Source organism: Caretta caretta, chromosome 6 (assembly GCF_965140235.1).
Source record: "Caretta caretta isolate rCarCar2 chromosome 6, rCarCar1.hap1, whole genome shotgun sequence".
Lineage (NCBI taxonomy): Eukaryota > Metazoa > Chordata > Testudines > Cheloniidae > Caretta > Caretta caretta.
In genome coordinates this window covers 27,098,272-27,118,477 of record NC_134211.1, presented here as the reverse complement: position 1 = coordinate 27,118,477, position 20,206 = coordinate 27,098,272, and the positions used below count along the sequence as shown (strand labels likewise).

General features: G+C 39.7%; 1 protein-coding gene across 1 annotated transcript in view; it reads left to right on the top strand.

Moving 5' to 3' along the window:
* Window positions 1-19,689, top strand: part of GTF2H1 (general transcription factor IIH subunit 1) — a 36,266-nt gene extending 16,577 nt beyond the window's left edge. Inside the window, exons 7-15 of the mRNA XM_048855907.2 lie at window positions 1,799-1,878; window positions 3,497-3,627; window positions 6,196-6,283; window positions 8,780-8,868; window positions 10,086-10,203; window positions 11,365-11,455; window positions 14,800-14,915; window positions 15,963-16,055; window positions 16,732-19,689. Of these exons, the coding sequence (XP_048711864.1) occupies window positions 1,799-1,878; window positions 3,497-3,627; window positions 6,196-6,283; window positions 8,780-8,868; window positions 10,086-10,203; window positions 11,365-11,455; window positions 14,800-14,915; window positions 15,963-16,055; window positions 16,732-16,818 (893 nt within the window). The 3' untranslated portion in view covers window positions 16,819-19,689. The remainder of the gene's footprint in view (window positions 1-1,798; window positions 1,879-3,496; window positions 3,628-6,195; window positions 6,284-8,779; window positions 8,869-10,085; window positions 10,204-11,364; window positions 11,456-14,799; window positions 14,916-15,962; window positions 16,056-16,731) is intronic.
* The last annotated feature ends 517 nt before the right edge of the window (window positions 19,690-20,206 follow it).

Below are 20,206 nucleotides of genomic sequence, written 5' to 3'. Positions count from 1 at the left end.
GTAAGCTTTTCTTTCTCTGCAACAGGTGATTGTGGTGGTAGCCACAGTAAACTGAAACTTCAAAATTAATTAAAAAAATAAAGCTAAGTTTTTGAAAGCCACATTAGATTAATCAGATAAAACCAACATTCTCATTTTTAAAAATTATGAATTTGTCCTGTTATTTGATAAATGCTGCAAGATGACAGGAGCCAAGACCTGTGATGTAATCTTTAGACAGTGTTGATCACGCTGAATGTTTACGAAAAGAAAAGGAGTACTTGGGGCATCTTAGAGACTAACAAATTTATTTGAGCATAAGCTTTCATGAGCTACAGCTCACTTCATCGGATGCTTATACTCAAATAAATTTGTTAGTTTCTAAGGTGCCACAAGTACTCCTTTTCTTTTTGTGGATACAGACTAACACGGCTGCTACTCTGAAACCTATATATTTACAGTATCTGATTATGGAAGACATTTCAGGTTCTGTACTAAAATGCTTAGAAACAAATTAGTGCTTAAAAGATGCCAGCACTAGAAAATCCTTTTTATACACAACTCATGCAGCATGGATAATGTCAGTGAAAGCTTCCTCATAATGTACAACGAAGGGGCCTTAACCATACCTCTGATAGTAGGGCATAGTTTTGTTCAGGTGACTATTTATTCTGTGATGTCTCTGCTGAGACTTGCAACAGATATGGGTTTTGTGATAAATCAGTTCTCTAGAAAGTGGATAAAGATTGGTTTCTTTCACAGGCCATTTGAATACATTCTACTTTCATTGACCATCACAGTTCTGAGACATATTTGAAACCATGACCTTGAGGTGAAAAACATCAAAGTTATATTCTGAAAATGTCATCTTCTCTTGATGCATGTGTATAATCCACGAATGATACACACATGTATGGAGAGAAGATTAGATCCTTTAATATATTAATACTGAATGCTTTTCATTCTGGGATTGTCAGCTGAAGGACACTATCAAAGCAAAAACAAACAAAAGCCATACCTCATCATCAGATGTGTAAAGTGATGCATAAAAAAGTTAAGTGTTTTACCCAAGATCACACAGTAAGACAGTGGCAGAATTGGAAATAGAACATAGGAGTTATGGCTTCCAGTTCTCTGTTCTAACCACTAGTCAATACTATCTATTGAAAAATTAAATATAATACTTTATATTGAAGGCAGTACCATTGATGAATTACTAGAAAACGTTCAGAATTGTGGGTGGAAGTATCTGGAACTAGTTAGAATAATTCCTGCAATAATTTTCAAAAATACAGAGCAAAAGACTGACTTTAATGATAGATGCTATAAAGGGCTGAAAGTTACTGCACATAATAGCACTTGGACACATGCAAAACCTTCTGACAATACCCTTTTTCCCAACCACGGAACATGTTCGGAGGATTAAAAAAAAATCGTTGTACTTTTTAGAAATACTTGTGTTCTAAAATAGATACAGCCTTGTTTTTTTTTTTATACCTGTAGTGTTCAGTTCACTGGTTCCTGCAAACCCATATAATCTAAAATGTACCAGATACCTTACATGTTGCTTGGTTAGATATAAACTACAAATTCAAGTTTGGCAACAACTAGTGCTGTTTTAGAAATAAATTTCCTGCACATATATTGGTGTCTAATAGTAATTTAGTACTATATGTTTGTAAGAAAATTATGGAATCATAAAAAGGTACTGAAGTCCAGATAACTTGGAGGCTCACGCTTTATCAGCCCTGAGTGTTGACAGATATTCTTGTTTAGATACTACTTTGCAAGAAGACATTGGGTTTTTTCCTTCTCATAGGGTTAAAAACAATGGTGTCTCAAGGGGTGAAAAATCCACTGCTAGATTTAACGGCCTTGGAGGATAAATCGTTAGATGAGGTAAGTACAGAGACTGTAAAACAAAAAAAGTAAGACTTTCCACATTTTAAAACTGGATCAACTTAAAGGACTGCAAACAATACCAAAATACAAACTTTCCACTGAATAACTTCTGGTGCCCAGTGCTAATTTTTCACTGAATGTCTCCTCTTTGTGTTGATGTTCTGGGTCTGATTCTAATCACATCAGTTCTACACCAGTGTAACTGCATAGAGTTACTTCTGATATACATTGGGGTAGTGGATGGAGAATCAGAACTTGTATTCTCAGTCTGTGTGCTATGCATCTTTTCTTTATTCGATGGCGCTGCATTACCTCAGCTGGCTTCCTAAGCACACTGGGATAAAATCTGACTTTGTTTCTAGAAGCATTCTTGTACAGCTTTTTTATTTTAAAATAGACCTCCCCTTATTTAATCCTTTCCATTTAGAGGCTACCTGGCATTGGTAAACAGGAATCCTACAATACAGAAGATTAAGATCAAAGCGAAGATAAATATAAAAGTTACCACATTTTTGGTCCAACTTATTTACTTAAAATGAAGTTAACTATATACACAACACTTCTTAATATCAATTTAAAATATTAAATACACCTCTACCCCGATATAACGCTGTCTTTGGCAGCCAAAAAATCTTACCGTGTTATAGGTGAAACCGCGTTATATCGAACTTGCTTTAGTCCACTGAAGCGCGCAGCCCCGCCCCCGGAGTGCTGCTTTACCGCATTATATCTGAATTCGTGTTATATCAGGTTGCGTTATAGAGGTGTACTTTGCACCACACACAGCAAAGGCTTGTTTGATAGTTCCAAAGATACCATTGACTTAATGGTTAAAACAGAAGAATTAGTAGCTAGAGTCAGAGTGCAAATTAATACAACTTTATATTGTTTTACAATGATATAAGCTGTATCCCTAAGCACTTAATAAAATTTAAAATATGACGACAGATTTGGTGAACGACATTCCTATTCATTTGTTTACTAAACAGTCCTTGGCCTACTGGATTTCTATAAACTTCTATAAGAATTTGGTAATTGGAGCTAACAGTTTGAAAATAAAGAATTAGCATTTATACAGAGGTTTAGATGTTCAAAGTGCAAAACAAGCATTAATGCTCTCAACGTCCCTGTGAGGTTGGGAAGTGCTATCCCCAGCGTACAACAGAGGTGAAGAGGTCACACTGCACATAAGCAGTAGAGCCAGCATTAGGACCCTGAGGATTCCCAATACTATGTATATTCCTCTAAACCACACTGCAATGCTGTTCATTCAGTAAAGCCCAGAAAATGGGAAATGCAGAATCACTGCTACATGTCTGATCTAATGGAAAATAGGGAATGGTCTCACTTTTTAGACTCAGACTTGAAGGTCAGAAGGAACCAAAATGATCATCTAGTTTGACCTCCTGCACATTGCAGACCACAGAACCTCACCCACCCACTCCTGTAATAGACCCATAACCTCTGGTTGAGTTACTGAAGACCTCAAATTGTGGCTTGAAGACGTCAAGTTACAGAGAATCCACCATTTACATTAGTTTAAACCTGCAAGTGACCTGTGCCCCATGCTGCAGTTAGTTTGGAATAACTTAACTGTTAATTACTTTACTTGCAGGGTTATGGTGTTTCCTCTGTGCCATCCACATCAAACTCCTCAAAGTCCTTAAAGGAGAGTAGCAATGCTGCCATTATAAAACGCTTTAATCATCACAGTGCCATGGTCCTTGCAGCTGGGCTCAGAAAACAGTAAGTTTCAGCATAGGAAAAAGCTCTCCAAACTGGCGACTAATTCAAACTTGAAAATTTTACAAATGTTATCTTGAAGCCTGTGGAATATTATGATCTAAAAACAAATCTGATAGTGTGGATTCCATTTTTACTTTTAAAATCCCTTTCAGTGTATAAGGCCATACCAACCACCAAAATTAAAGATGTTATTTTTGCACAAGGTGGTGTAAAATATGGCCGTCTGGAAATACCTTCATATATTCCTCTTCTGTACTGTATCTCAAACATGGATTTTTTTCATGTTTTATTTAAAAAAAGTGCCTTGACTGATTTGCCTTAGAGAATATTTGACAACTGACAACCTCATCCAAACGATAGCCCAAATTAAGGCCTAGAAGGCCATGAGTGCAGTGAAATTGGTCCAGTTTTTGCCATGCAGAGGGATAGATTGATTAGATGCAAGGACATCACATGGAGTTCATGCCACCTGCACATTGAATATAGCTCTGTAGGGACTTCCTATACTGCTGTGTTCAGGAGGAGGGGACAGAAGAGCCAGGGCAACTGGGTTTACTAATGCAGATCCACGAGGTGGCTGAGTTACAGTTCTGTTGCAGTAGTGTCTGCTGTGTAGCCCAGGAAGGATTCCTTCCCCATCTGAGTCCTGCAAAACTCAGCCAACTATAGTCAACTTATCCAGTCTGTTCTTTAGGAGACACATTTTCCCCTTAGTGCTTCTTTATTTGCTCATATGATGTATTTGTGTTTTCATTTAAATAGAATACATTACCTTAATAAGCCTTTCTGATAGGAAACATTCCATCCCCCAAAACTTATATTGCTCCTTTCTACAAAATGCACAGTCTGGAGATTAAGGCACCTTTACTTGCCCGTCCTGTGTGGGAGTACTCCCTATTGTATGTGCACAGCAGCAATCAGAATCAGAGTGCCAATTAGAGGGAGAATAGCAACACTCATACTGTGAACGTAGCACGCCCAGCACTCCCACACTCCAGACAAGTTTGTGTGGAGGTGACAGTATGGTGTTGGGCAAGACTTCTTCAGTGTGATACTAAAGACGATGATGCAGGCAGTGGATGCAAAGCTTAGAGAAAAACAGGACTGAGGCGCAAGAGAGCCTGTGTAGAGCAGATATTCTCACTAAGCACCCTCATAGAAGAGTGTATAGAATGGCAAGCTGCCCCCCTTACCTATTTCACTGATTTTCAAAAGGCATTTGACAGCCTTCACAGACATACATAGTGAATATTCTTCAGTTCTATAGCATCCCAGCTAAAGTTGGCCATATCATCAAGGCCATGTGCAGAGATCAGAAGTGTTTTAAGGGGGGGAACAACCACACAAGAGTGGTTTAATGTGGAGAGTGGCATGAAATGAGGGCTGCATTTTATCACTGCTGTTGTTGGGCATGGTCATAGACTGGATAACAAAGTAGTATATTAGCAATACAAATACTGGTATAGCATGGATAGATGGCAAATACCTAGAAAGAGATTTTCCTGCACGGAACACCACCCCTGAAAAGTTAAAAATAAAGACAACCTGACAAATACAGCATGCCAGGCAGAACTCAGAACAGACATCTGCTAAAATAAACATTTTGGAAACCCAGACATCAAGCAGTAACACCACATTTGAAGACAAAAACATCGAGAAAGTAGAATAGTTCACCTACTTGGGCAGCACCATCATGGCCAACAGAGACCTCAAGAAGGAAGTGACATCAAGGATAGGAAAGGCATCCAGAGCATTTATTCAACCTAACGTATGGAAAGCTAAGATACTCAGAACAAAATTGAGAATTTTCAATTCAAACGTAATCTCAGTGCTATCATATGGCCTCGAACTGGAGATCTATCAAAATGTTAGACAGAAAACTAGACCCCTTTGAAAATAAGTGCCTATGACAGATCTTGGGCATTGGTTGGAAATACGTATTTACCAGCAAAGAGATGTGAGAAATCAGCCACCAGCCACTCATCTCCACCAGAATCAGAAGGAGTAGCTGTACTCCGGAAACTAACATGGATTCCCACATGAAGATGTTAAGTAGAAACTAACTGGTATGAGGAAACAAGGGCGTCCAAGAGACACTAAGAAAAACCCTTAACAGGGAGGACAGAACAGTAGATCTCAACACCATAGAGCAGATGGAAGCAGCAGCAAATAACAGAAGACTAAAAGAGAGTAGTTTCTGTCCTGTGTGCCAACACTGACATGGAAATGATGTGATGTAAATGCATTAACAGTAACACACCACGTGTGTGACTAAAGTTTTAGTTGGCAGGAGGACTTCTTCACTGCAGTATGGTCCTGTTACCTCCCTGTCTATGTCAAGAGTACACTATTTTTTTCTTTGTGCAGAGATGAGGAATATTATCCCCATTGCCCGTCGTCAACAAAATACTGACCCTTTTTAGAGTGACACCCAGGGGTCCAGCATTTAAGTGCAGACCTTTTTGAAAGAAATAAAGATTAACCTACTACATGTCCTCAGTCTAAATGTCAGTCTCCCACAAGATGACTTATTGTTCGATTCCTTTTAATACTGTCTTTTATTTTAAGAGAAGCACAAAATGATCACTACAGTGAGACCAGCAGTATGGATGGAAACTCCCGGGATTCAGATTTCTTTCAGACACCAATAAAAAAGGTATGAACAAAGTGAGTTTTCCACTGCAATTCCAATTGACGTATAATACTGCGAACAGCTGCATAAAGCATCATCTGCTTAAAAGTATGAAGAATGATATGAATAAAGTATTAAATACAACAGCCTTAAGATGAACATGCTGTTGACACAGAGCTCTTCATTTATTTAAATGCAAATAACTTTAATTGATAATACAATCTTCCTGTTTTTTTTTCTTTCACTGAGTAAATATTGACATTTTCCCCCATACCTTTCTAATGGATCTTAAAAGGCATGTTCTGTTCATTGTGTGTGGTTGTATTTATGCATTACCACTGTAAGTGCCTGAGCACCTTTAGGAGAACATCCAGGCAAAGAATTAAGATGATAGTAGTTGCAACCACTGTATGGAATTAATATATTGAATACATTGGGGAAGGAATGCACACTTACTACTTATTAGTAAACAGAATGCTAATTTGATACTTAAGCTAAAAGGATTGACCTTGCATCAGAATCATAGTGCTCAACTGAAAGTGAGTTTCAAATTTGATTGATTATTGGTGCACAAAAATGAGGCAACTATAGTGTTTCTCTTAGAATTTTTCCACAGAGCTGCTGTGTTCAGGATACTGGAATTATGTAAAAATTGCAAAGAAAATAGAATGTTTTGAATGACTGCATACTGCAATCCAAAAAGCTAAGGGGGAAAACTTCACTGACTTAACCTTTGCACATACGCTTCCCCCAACCCCCAAAAATTACTTCAAATCTACACAAGTAACAAACAGTTTGTAGAAAATACCCATTGTAGCTTTTGTGGCAGTCACTAGCTCTGACTTCACTATATGGTGCAGTTTTCAGTGGGAATGAACAACAGAGCAGGACTAAAGGAAAATCTCTCTACACTTAATGAATGAAGAAAGCAAGAGATCTCCAAAGCAGTTTTCACTTAATTTTCATTGTATCATATTTAAGTATACTACTGTTAATGATCCTTAATATTTTCTGCCACAGATGAACACCTTATTTAGCTACATATCTGCACTGGCTCTAGGGTTAAATTCCTGCACTGAAAACATTAATCCTGTTCCTTCCTCTTGTATTAAAGTAACACATGCACATAAACAGGGACTACAAAGGGTTGTTTATGTATGTGTGCAGTTTTTTTTTAAAATGAGGTGGCTCTGATTATTAAAAAAAATCCGGGCCAGGATCTGCAGAAGTAGTAGTAAAGGCCATTAGTACTAAAACAAGCATGTGAACATGTTTTTTAAAAAAGGGAAGGTGGCAGGGAGCTCTGCCCATGGGATTTCAGTAGAGTATTTACCTAAATATGGCTTTGGTCGTGTTTTTCCTGTTCATATATTCATAGAGTGAGTTTTACTGTAACTTCCTTCAAAACTGGCAGACACTAGGTTCTTCGACAAGTTTCTGCTTTTATTAAAATTTCTCAAATGCTATTTAAAAATTTGTTTAACAAGACAATGATTTTGGAATTTTTAAACATTTTAGTTGGCTTCTGTGCTTTTTAGTTTAAAAATAGTAGAAATAATTTTATGATCGGATTTACCACCACGTAACTTCCAGTGCATTTAAACACTCAGCCCAATTCTGAAGCCCTCACCAAGCATTGACTCCAATTATAATTGTCTTACATTTTCAGAACTGACCAGTGGTATTGACAAAAAGAAAAGGAGTACTTGTGGCACCTTAGAGACTAACAACACTCTACTCACGAAAGCTTATGCTCAGATAAATTTGTTAGTCTCTAAGGTGCCACAAGTACTCCTTTTCTTTTTGTCAATACAGACTAACACGGCTGCTGCTCTGAAACCAGTGGTATTGAGTGTCTTAAGTTGTAAGTGCCCAGTTTCAGATCCTTAAAGGGATCTGACTTTCCAAAAGTGCTGAGTACTTGCTCTCTGAAGACCTGGATCCTTTAAGATGTTAGGTTGGATACCCAGGAATGCTAGTCATTTGTAAAATTAGGCCTGTCTGTTTGTGTAAAGGTCTTTGAGATTTGGCTGAGATCATAGCACAGCATGTGGCCACTTCGTGCTGCGCTGCTGAGGGAATCTTAATCACTGGGCCAACAGCCTGCCATGGAAGGAAGACGCATTTATATGGGGGTAATCCACTTGTGGTATAGAGAAAATATGGCAGCTCTTAGGCCGCCATCCTCCTCCTTCTTCTTGCTGTTGCCAGTTGGGCTGTGATGGGAGAAAGGAGGTCCCCCTTTGCCATGGCAAATAGTATAGGGATCTTGTGGCCTTCACAGCCAGTGTCACTGAAAACTGAGCTAGACAACCAGAGCCACCTATACACCTCTCCTCCCAACCTATGCTGGTAATGCACTGCCAGAGCAGAGGATCTGAGCCACGTGGGTTTTTTTCATTTATCTTGGCTTTTTCCATTCTCTTACCAGGAAACTATGACAAGGAAAAAAGCACAGTCTGTGTATGTGCAACTATATCATAAGTAATTTAGTTTTTATGGTCTCTTATTATATTGCAGGTGAAGCTACAGGAGGCTATTGAATATGAAGATTTAGGAAAGAATAATAGCATTAAAACTATTGCACTAAACCTAAAGAAATCTGATCGGTAAGTTCAATGGATAAAAGAAAACTGCAGTTCTTTGGATGTTTCAGCATATTAAAACTAATATAAATCTCTTTATGATCTATTCAGAATCAATCTGCCCCTAATATGCTAATCTGCTTTGTGTTTGAATGCTTCTAAATTAAAATTTAATTAATCTGAAACCTTGTTTAAACAAATTTTAGTTACCATTTTCAAAACTGTATCTTTAATTCATATCGACTTTTGAATTTAGTAAGCCTATTACAAATGATTACTAGAAGAGATCCATAATTTTAGTCTGAGTATGAAAATCTAACAAATGTACCTTATTAATTTAGTTTGAGATATCTTATAAGCATTTCTGTTGGTATGATGTATTTGGAAATATTTGCACTCTCTGCACAGACACAGATTGTACTTGGGTGTTGACTTGGGACAACTCTCAGTGGTTTGATTCACTACTTTTGTGATGGGCTGCCCTTTTGTCTTCCAGAACCTAAGCTTTCAGTTTGAAAAACATTGCAACTGTCAGGACAAGAGATACAAAGAGAGCCTTCCAAATGTGAACCAGTGGTGTAGTGGTGTTTGTCAAATACTAGTCCTGAGAGGTGGGACTTGCCCCACTCATCTGGAGTCCGTCAGTTTAAGTGACAGTAGTGCCAGTGCTGAGCAAAGCATAAAAGGGGTGATAACACGAAGGCCAGTTCTACGCCACGGACCTACGTTGGTATAACTACATCACTCAGGTGTGAAAAATCCATACCCCCGAGTGATAGTCATACCAGCCTTATCCCCCCCCCCCGCCCTCCTTAGACAGCGCTTTGTCAATGGGAGAGCTCCTCCTGTCAATAAAGCTACTGCGTCTCAGAGGTGGATTAACTTGGCTGACAGGAGAGCTCTGCAGCTGTGCCGATGCAGCATTTTAAGTGTAGACCTGCCCTAAGATCTGCATAACAAAAAAATCAAGAATGGCATGTCCCTTCTCATTTTGCTGTCACGTATGGGAGAAAATTAGGTTGTAGGTGGAATTTGGAAGCTTACAGTTTAGTTTTAATTGTTTTACATTTCCAGTCAGACCACTGGATTTATTGATTTATTTAATTTTTAATAGAGGCCAAAAGCCAAGTTTGTACAGCACCTAAAATCTGAGAGGTGCGACTGCTACATAAATCTTAATCTACTGAGAATTAAGTTACCTTGTGTTTTGGTTTGTTTTTTTCCCCTTTCTCTTCCCATAGGTATTATCATGGTCCAACTCCAATTCAATCACAGCAATATGCAACCAGTCAGGATATTATTAATTCTTTTCATAGTATTAGACAAGAAATGGAAGCCTACATACCCAGACTAACTCAGGTAGGAAAAATTCATTTTAATTTAAATACAAAAAAGTAAAACTCCCTCCTTAATACTGGAAAGTTAGTGTCAAATTAGCTTTGTCTAGATATTTCTTGACTTACTAGAATTCTGGTACTTACAGAGTTTTGTCCCTCAAGATGAGCCTGATACTTTTCCGATTAAGTTGCGTAATGTTGGAAACTATTTTAGAAGTGAAGTCTTCCATCAGAACAACACTTAATAAGTTGCAGAGCAGTGTTTTAGCCATACCACTTCAGCTCTTCTCTGAAGTTGTAATATTAAGACAAGTAACTACCATATTTGCTGGTAGTGATCGGCAAATCCTATAGCCCTCTCATACCTGCGAGGAAGCTCCAAATGTAGTGGAATCAGCATTGCTGTACTGCACAGGGTACAACAGAAAGTCACACATGGGGACTTAGCTCCACAACGTGAAGGTGGAGCTATCTCTGGCGGCCCTTACCTCAGGCACAGGGAGGGGTGGGGAGGGTTTGATGGCATTACAAGGTCACAGCCAGTGGGTTTGTGACTAAGTGGATCTGTAGGACACAGGTGCTACTACCTCTCCGAGGTTGCCAAATGGCTGCATGTGTGCTGTGCCCTCAGGTTGACTGGGGCAGCTGGTTCTCGTAACTTCCCTTGCACTCAGAAAATTTACTTTTGGCCCTTATTAAATTACCACAATGTTTGTGCCTCACAGTTCTAGTAAAGTCATGAGGACCAATGAAAATTTTCCTTCACTTGTCATATTGCCTTATTAAAAGTTTGAATGATCTTGACTTACATCCAATACATGCACTAGTTTGGCAATATCATGTGCATGTTAAGAACCCCCACCACAGACATCAAGTAGAGAACAATACTGGTGGACAGGTGCTGTCTGGGTTCCCATCATGGTTTCTGGAACTTCCAAAGGCAACATGAGTTAATGCTTAGTAGAACTGCATGTCCAGTTCCCTATCCCATCAGTGGGGAGATGACTTTTATACTTGCAAAATTCAAAATTATTTCAATCTAAGATCACTAACGTACGTCCGGATGGATATGTCTGGGCCAGTGCAGTTCACGCTTTTCTTTAAGACTTTGTCCAGAATGTTTTAAAGCGAGTCACTGGGGAAGACGATATGAAAGGGCTTTGGGGGTTTTTTTTTCCCTCAGGTTCTTTCAAGTGGTGCTGCTACTAGCACCATCACAGCCCTGTCGCCTGGAGGAGCCCTTATGCAGGGTGGGACACAGCAAGCCATAAACCGTAAGTTTTCGCATTGTAAGTTACCTTGTAGCCGTATAGGCTACACCAACAGCAAGGTGGCGTGCCCTGGCTTTTTAAATTTTTGGATACAACAGGTTATACTAACAAAGCAAATGCAGAGACATTCATCGAAAATACTCCTTGCAAAGTATAGAAGTTATCAGGAAAAAGGACAAAGTAAAAATTCTGAGAGAAACTAGCAATCCAGTCTGCCCGATAGGGAAGCAGTGGTGGCTCTGGTGCAGAGGTAAATGGAATTAAGTTAGCTAGGAGCAAACAAAGCCAGACTGACTCTCAGAATATTAAGTTATTTAAAAGGTAAAACCATTTATTACTCCTCCACTAAAGGCCCTGTCTAGCTGCTTCCAACCTGTTGCCACCATTTTGAGCAGATAGGGTGAAACCCAAGTGGCCACTCTGTTGAGTTGAGGACAGCCAGTAAGCCTACTTTCTCCTCCAATATCTCTGCTCACGCTTAGGTGCTTTCATCTCTACACCTGCTTTGTGTAGGCTTCTCCTCCCCCTTCTTTCTCCTCCTGCTGGCTTTCTGCAGTGGTAGAAATGAGGAATCACAAGAGATAAGAGGTAGCAGCAGCAGTCCAGCTGCCAGATGTACACAAATGAAAGCTCTGAAGCCTTGAGTTAAGGGCTAAAACTCAACACTCCCTGGCCTTGGAAGGTATGCCACAGTGTAAAAGCAGAGGGGTAGCTTCTTGGCTCTTACATTTTCTCTGCCATTTACAAAATAAAGCTTCATTTATGCTAGGGGAGCAAGCTGTAGATTTTATTTGGAAACAGATTTTGTAACCAAATCTGTCTGTGAAATAATTGTATGCAGTGTAGTTGTAGCTGTGCCAATCCCAAGATATTAGAGAGATAAGGTGGGTGAGGGGATATCTTTTATTGGACCAGTTGAGAGAGATGAGCTTTCAAGCCACAAGAGATGAGCTTTCAAGCTCTTCTTCAGGTCTCGGAAAGTTACTCCGAGTGTCACAGCTAAATGGACTTAGCTGTGATGCTCGGAGTATCTTTTGAAGAACTGTGTGTGGCTCAAAAAGCTCGTCTCTCACCAAAAGAGATATTACATCATCCACCTTGTCTCTATGAAATAATTGCTCAATGTTAATTTTTCTTATGGATTACAGAGGCATAACTGTTCTACACAGGCCCTATATGTCCACTTAGTTCTTCCCCTTTCAACCGATTCTGCTTATACCTCCTTGAGCTCCTGCCTCTTCAGCCTTGCAGCGACTAAGCTGAGTCCCTGTAAGGCCCAGTTTGCACTCTTACTTCCCTGGTAACTGACAGGAAGCATCACAGAAACAAGGGCAGAAGTAGCCACAGTCAGGTACCACAAGGGAAAGTGTAGAGTGCACTTCAGAATGGATGAAAAGGGGTCAATAAAAGGTGGGAAAGGACAGGGTTTTCCCTCCCATGCTGTCAGGTTTTGTTTTGTATTCTACCCCACTTCTGCAACCCCAACTCCACTCTTAAAAAAATAATACCTTACTCAGCAGGCCACAAGTTCTTCTACCCTCAAGAATGCAGAAAGGGTAGAAGTGAATACAAATTAAGCAGGCATAGTAAGTTGGCTACATAGGATGGATCCGCCCAAAATGCAAGGTGTAGTAAGACCTTGGGGGTATTATAGAGAGCTAAAGTGCTCAATTCTGGTGTTGGGGTAATGCATAGGTCAAAGCTTACAAGTACCTGCAAATAGTATTGGGGGCCAGGTTTATAATGAGGCCATGCTGAGTTGCAAGCTCCTTAATGAAATAAACTCAAACAGCGGCATTGTTTGTGGCCTCTGTTTGGAGTTCTGCTGAGACCGTCGAGTTAAGGTTACTGTGAGTTTGTATTACTTGATCACAGCTATTACCCTTTTGTGGTTCTGCTGCATGATACTTCTTTGCAGTACACTTTGGCATGGGGAAGGACTGGGTGACTGCTCTGGAGAGCTGCAATTAGGTATTGAATTGAACCAGACTGAATAAATTGCTGCCTGCCTGTGAGAAGCCAGGAGAGAGCAGCGTGTGTGTGAAAAAGCAGAGGGTGAGATGAACTCTGGCCAGGAACGGTCTCAGGGCCTGGCTTCACTGCGAAAAAAAGCTGTTTTTTACCCAGGACTAGCTCAGACACAGTAGTTACCCTCAAGTAAAAGACGCAGCCTTTTTTAGCAGTGAAGACAGAGACCTTAGAGACTTGGGCTCAACTATACCTAGCCCTAGGTAGGTGTGTAAGGGGCACAGGGGAGACAGCTCAAAGATCTTTCCCCTCACGGCCCCGCATGGGAGTCTGAGGCCTGGCATTTTGGAAGCACAAGGACTCCGTGCAGTTAGTACCCACACTGCAATGGCACGAACCTCCCCAAGGGAGCAGGCCAGGCCATCCTCATGCAGGAGCAAGGGCACCATGCACCTTTGGTGAGAGTGACATGGCAGCCACATACCCCCCGAGTCGGGCACAGTGTCTCCCTGCTGGGACTGTGCCTCTACAGCTCCCCTCCCCCCCAAAGCTAAAGAGCCACAGCACAGTGCATTGAGAGAAATTTGGGGCCCCGATACATCATGTTTACTGGGGACCCACCCTCCCCCATTTTATCCCCACACAGACTTTTGGGGGGCTCCTTGTACAGCTTCTTCCTCACTGACTATTTTATATTTCTGCTTTTTTTTCCCCTTTCCTCTCTTGGTCACTTTGTCTGATTGTTCCTTCCCTAACTTCTCTTCCTGTGCATCTCTAATTCTTTTCCCTTGCTTCTTTCACTCCTATAGCTTCTTTGTGCTTTTTCCTTCCCAGTATTTTTCTCCTCTCTACCCCCTCTGCCACCGTGATCTTGCCCCTACCCCTGTATGTCATGAGGAGGGAAGGACCCTGATTATGTGAGTCAGTAGGATCCAAACTGATTGTGCTGCTTCTGCTCCACAATGAGTGGATTGTGATAGTGTTGACCACTTCAGGTTGGGGAAGTGCTCAGTGGGGGCTGAGGGTGAGAGCCCCCGGGAGGAAAATGGAGGATGTAGTAGCAGGTTAAGGTCCAGTGTTCCTAACCACTCTGGGTGGTTCTTCGGGTCCTGTTACCTCCAAGGGGATACATTTAATAAACACTCTGTTAACTTTAAATGAGCCCTAGAGCATCTTTTTTAAGAGACTTGTAGACTACAAAGAAATAGTGTAATTGACTCTCTGCTTGTGGACTGGCACAATACAGTTGTTTGAGCCCTAGACTGCTCCTGTTACAGGTATCAAACATCTTTCTTTATGTATTAGCCAGCTCTTATTTTACTTACACATTACATAAATTAAGTGACATGCCTTTTAGAAAATTTCTTTTCCTGTTGCAGAGATGGTGCCAAATGATGTTCAGTCTGAACTGAAACACTTGTATGTGGCAGTTGGGGAGCTACTGCGACACTTCTGGTCCTGCTTTCCTGTTAATACACCATTCCTAGAAGAAAAGGTAAGAGGGATTGATGGTATAAACTTGCCAGTATAAATGTCAGTGTGTCTTGTAACAGTGTATGTTCTGTAATGAGACCATTGAAAGTATTTTTATTCAAGCTGTAGTATCACATTATCAATCATGTGGTGTATATATAACTCTACATGATGATTGTCCTTTCACTCTTGAAATGATTATGGACAGAAAGGCACTATGTAAAAACAGCATAATTAACTCAGCAGATCTGCTCACTCTGCATAATTGGAGTGTGATCTGCCAATGCTATTGCCTAAAACTGTTTTTTGCTGTCCTGTTAACTACAGTACAGAAGAAGGGGCTGAATACTTGTGGCTCAGAAATTGTCGTATTACCTATATTCCAATTGTAGAATCCTGATTACTGGTAATGAGAACTGGAAAGAAAATACAATCAACCTTGGATCTCAAAATCAAGATAACAGTGGTAGGCAGGAGAGAACTTGTCTAAACAGAGCAAGTTTAGTATAGAATCTCACACATCCACAGAATCATTGTGCCATTCTATTCACCTTGCAGAGTATAACTGCACTTCAAAAAGGTTAGAGCATGGGGTTAAGAATCGGAAACAAAGCATAGGATTCTAGCTCTGCCACTGTAGGTTACTGTGTGAAATAAAAACTTCTATTCAGATGGCTTGGGCCTTCTACTGCAACACTTAAAAAAAATCATAGTGTGCTGTTGGCTTGAAGCAGAGAGAGAAATAATGTTAAATGTGAGGTGTTGCTGACAAAGATACTGTAGAAATTACCACAGTACAGGTGTAAAGCATATTATGCTCAGTTAAACAGCTTAAGTTTAAGAAAAATGCAGAGCCATTTAGTGCTTGTTTCCAGTTGTTTAAAGCAAAAAGATTATCACATTTTCAATACAGTAAGTGCTTCCTAGCAATTTGCTTTAACTGTACATATTTACAGTAATCCTAGGTACTAGCTTCAAGGTATTTCAATTTGCAGGAGCAATTTGCTGAAAGCAAGAAAATGTTCATGTGAAGGAGTTTGTACTCTTTTTTCCTGTTGATCTCTTTCAGGTTATGAAAATGAAGAGTAACTTGGAAAGATTTCAAGTTACAAAGCTCTGTCCATTCCAAGAAAAAATTCGGAGACAGTATTTAAGCACAAATGTAAGAGGAAAAAGTATTCTTTCCAATTTCAATTATTTGTGCACATATTGATCTTTTAAAAAAAATAACTGACTCATTTATCACAGGATGGCAGATTTTGGTCTCCTGTATTTGGGGGGTTTTAATTTGTTCCGTTAACTACACGTATAATGCTTAATTTTTCTTAAGTGTATTTCTCTCATCATCATCTCTCTACCCCCACCCCCACCCAAAAAAAACAACAACAAAAACCCCCATGGCTGATGGAGAAAAGGATGTTAGGGGTATTATATTTTGGAATAATTTTCTCCTTTTATTATCTTTCAAGTTGATAGTCTGATTTCTCAATGACCGGATGAATGGCCTGTTTAGCTAGTTTCCAGTGACTATGGAAAGTGCTTTTAAGTACAGCACTTGAACATAAGTTGTCCACATAGTTTCCCTTGAACTAGCTAACTGCATATCCACTGTCTTTACTGATACTCTGCCATACTTGACTTCGAGACATTTTGTAATTGAAACTTGCGGCCAATTCTCCTCTCACATCACATACCCTGATGCAACTCCCTAGGCTTTAGAGGAGTTACTCCTGATTCCTCATACTGAGAGAAACAACAATCAATCCCATTTATGTTTGAGCAGAGTAAGGGCACACGTTTCTCAGATACTGGGATGATCCCTTTGTTTTATCTTTCAGTTGATAAATCACATAGAAGAGATGCTGCAGACAGCCTACAATAAGTTCCACATGTGGCAGTCCCGACGTATGCTGAAGAAAACGTGAAGACTCCTGCTATAAAGGTTGGAGAGGGAAATCTGCAATAGCTGTAGGAACACAACCTGGCAAATGTGCAGTTCTTAGATATTGCAGGAACATCTGCAATATGTGGATTCCTGGAAATGTTGCTAACTGAACTTGCACATTTTTTGGAAAAAGACCTGTGATTAAACTTGAAACTAGGGAAAAATTGAGGAAGAACCAAAACAGAAGAGCTGAGAGGCAAAAAAAATAACATATTTAAGATGCTGTTTACTGCAGTTACTCAGGAACTGCTTTTGATTTGCATAAAGAGCTGCTTTCAGAAATAAACTTTAAAAAGGGTGTATTAATAAAATCTGAAACTGTTTGTCTAATTTTTTTAAAATGTGTATGGCACAGGGTAGAATGTAATGTTTTTCTTCACTGGATTCTGGCATTTTATTGAATTCTGTTTGTACTTACTGAAACAAAGGTTAACAATGACATTTTAAATATAGCTGAGACTGTTTTTGCTTCAAACATCTGACAAGATTAGCTGTCAGAAGACCAGCTTCGGCCATATGTTTCCCCACAAACTGGAAGCAACAGACATTGCACTGAAAGCTGTTTATGGTTTGGAGTCCCTAAGGGCATGAGTGGGGGAGGGCACACTTTTGCCTCGTGTCTTGGATTTTTATGCAGAATATTTTCAGCCATCAAGTTTGCATGTTTTCCTTTGAATGCAAGGGTTGCTATTGCAATTTTTTTTTAAGGTGGCATCTGTTTTGAGAAGGAGAGAATGCATTTTCTAAAATAAAAGTTTCTTACTAAAGAACTAGAGGAAAAGTCACTTACTTTCACCTCTTAGAAGAGAGAGGTTGCTCCTAAATCTGTTTTTCTCCACTCTTCCTTGTTGACTGTTACACTATTTTTGGCGAATTGATAATCATTGCAAAAGAGTGAAAAGTGTGTGAATACACAAGCTCCTGAGGTATCTGGAATCTGTGCCATACTTTGTTCCAAATACATAAACTGTGAGTTGATCATAAAACCTATCCGTCTTGTATTAAATATTTGACTTGGAGACAAAGTAAACCTGTTCTATATTAGTAGATGCAGTAATGACACACTGTATTTCATTGTTTCATTTTGATCATTAACAAGGCCCATGGTATGGGCTACTGAGTTTTTGACTTGGGTTAAATGTGACTGTTGGAGAATTGGGATGTATTTAATACACTGAAACAACTCAGAATGACAGTACGTATTTAAGAGCAGACAGCCATTCAAATTGGAGACTGACTCATCAGCCTCCAGAATGGTTTACCTGAGAGAGACAGATGAGCATTGCAATGGTACTTAAACCCTACAGCATGTTGTCAGTAAGGGGATGGCACCTAATCCTGACAAAATGTGTGTGTTTACACACACACACACACACAGTAGCAGAATCTATCTATGGTGTCCATGCTCTACCGCTACTCCCTTTGAAGGGGTGGAGGGTTTTCTCATTGAGTAAAGTATGTAAGCTACATGCTTATTGTATGCACTTTTTGTGGGTTGCATAGTCTGATAAGGTTTTTGGTACAATCAGAATTTCTCTCCCTGTCTGCACTGACGAAGCCTGGTTTAGAAATTTAATAATGCATTGTTAACCTAGCTTCCCTCAATCTGCCCTTGCAGATAGGTGCTTGTTATCTGCTCTGTGGTAACTAATACGGTTCTGCTACCACACAGACTGCTGGGTTTAGTAAGAGGAACAGTTTTTCTAACCTTACATGGTGAAAAGCGTAGTAGGAGGAAGAGGTAGGGGGAGCCATCTTGCTAAAAATGCAGTGTGTGTGTTCTGGTAGTATATGGTCCTACTGTCTGTGTAGAAACAAAGTAACCTACTTCTCCGTGAACTAAAACTAAAGTAAACCTAATTAATCCCTGCTCTAATTCCACTGGATTTTAATGGACTCATATCAGGGAGACATTGACCCACAATAGTTGTCTTTAACATTGGACACCTATCAGTGTCATACATCTCGCTTTTTAAATAGCCACAAAGAGAGCAGTATGCTCCAAAATAAAGTAAATCTAAGTGGCTTTTTTTTTAACTGTAGTACATTTCTCAGTGGGAGAACTTTCATCGGACCAGGAATGAGGAAAATTGATATAGTTGCATTCTAATGTTCCCTGGAGCTATGATAAACTTAAGCAAGATTGCACTGAATTTTTTTTTAAGCAGTTGCACTGTTTTAACATTACAAAGGTAGGGTTTTGAACATCAAATTAAGTGGCATTTAGGCTGAAGCAACAGCATTAATGACTCCTGGAAATGTTGTTGGGCAAAACGTTTAGTAAGTTTCAGGGCATATGCACACTGTCCGTACACTCTGGGGAATCCTTGCCTTGCAATCATTGTTTGAGGGAGGGATATGTTCCTCTTCACAGGTCCTTAGGTTTACATGGATACCAGGGAGCTTGTTGCTACCTAAATGTGTGATGGATTAATAAAACATGTGTTGAGAAGAAATGCTGAAAGCAGCAGTTCTGACCAGGAACAATTTGAGCTAGGCTGCTATGCACTGCGCATATTGCTCTTTCAAACATTTTGGCAATAAAAGATGCAAGCCCCTCCTAAAGTAAGGGAGGCAGTCACCCTCTCTCCTACAAATTGAAATACTTTACGTACCTTTCTCCTTTTTTGTCTCCTGACAGCATTGATTTCAATACTTTTGTAGCATGGTCAAAAAAGTGACCTGACAATTCCTTAACCATTTTGAAACTGAATCATTTGCTACCTTGCATTATATGCCAATTGGAATCTTTTATACTGACTTGTATTTTTAAAGGAAATTCATACAACTTGTATCACTGGCATTGATTCAAAGTATTTGTAGAATAAACCCTACTGAATTCTGCAGTCAAGTCTTCTCTAATGCTTCCGACTATGTATTTTGTGATGTTCAAACAAATCGAAACCAAAACAAACTCTATGGGTCTCAGCCAAAGGCGCTGCATATGGCATAAGCTCAGCTCTCTTCTTGGCAGTAGAGTGCTTTTCAGAAGAGGACTTACTTGCGGCAAAGGAATCCTCTTTATTCTGTGACTGAAACATCTTCTGAAATTCCTCATTTAGCTTTTAAATGTAGGAAGCATTTCATTGTTGCTGCAACAGCAGAGTACCATCTTCCTATTGCTACTCTGTTCTCTTGTAATGACTTTTCCCAGTCAGTCGTACAACAGCTATTGGATAAGAGGACATTGGTGGTATATTAACCTGCTCCCCTCTTAAGTCTTGAAGCTTTACAGTAATATAGGAAAACCCTAGTATTTATATATACTAACATAGCAACTTTAATTACCAAAAATACTTTACAACCTATAGGTACTGTAACAATTGCATCATCTATCACTCAAAGGCAGGCTTTGCTAGGGTGGAAGA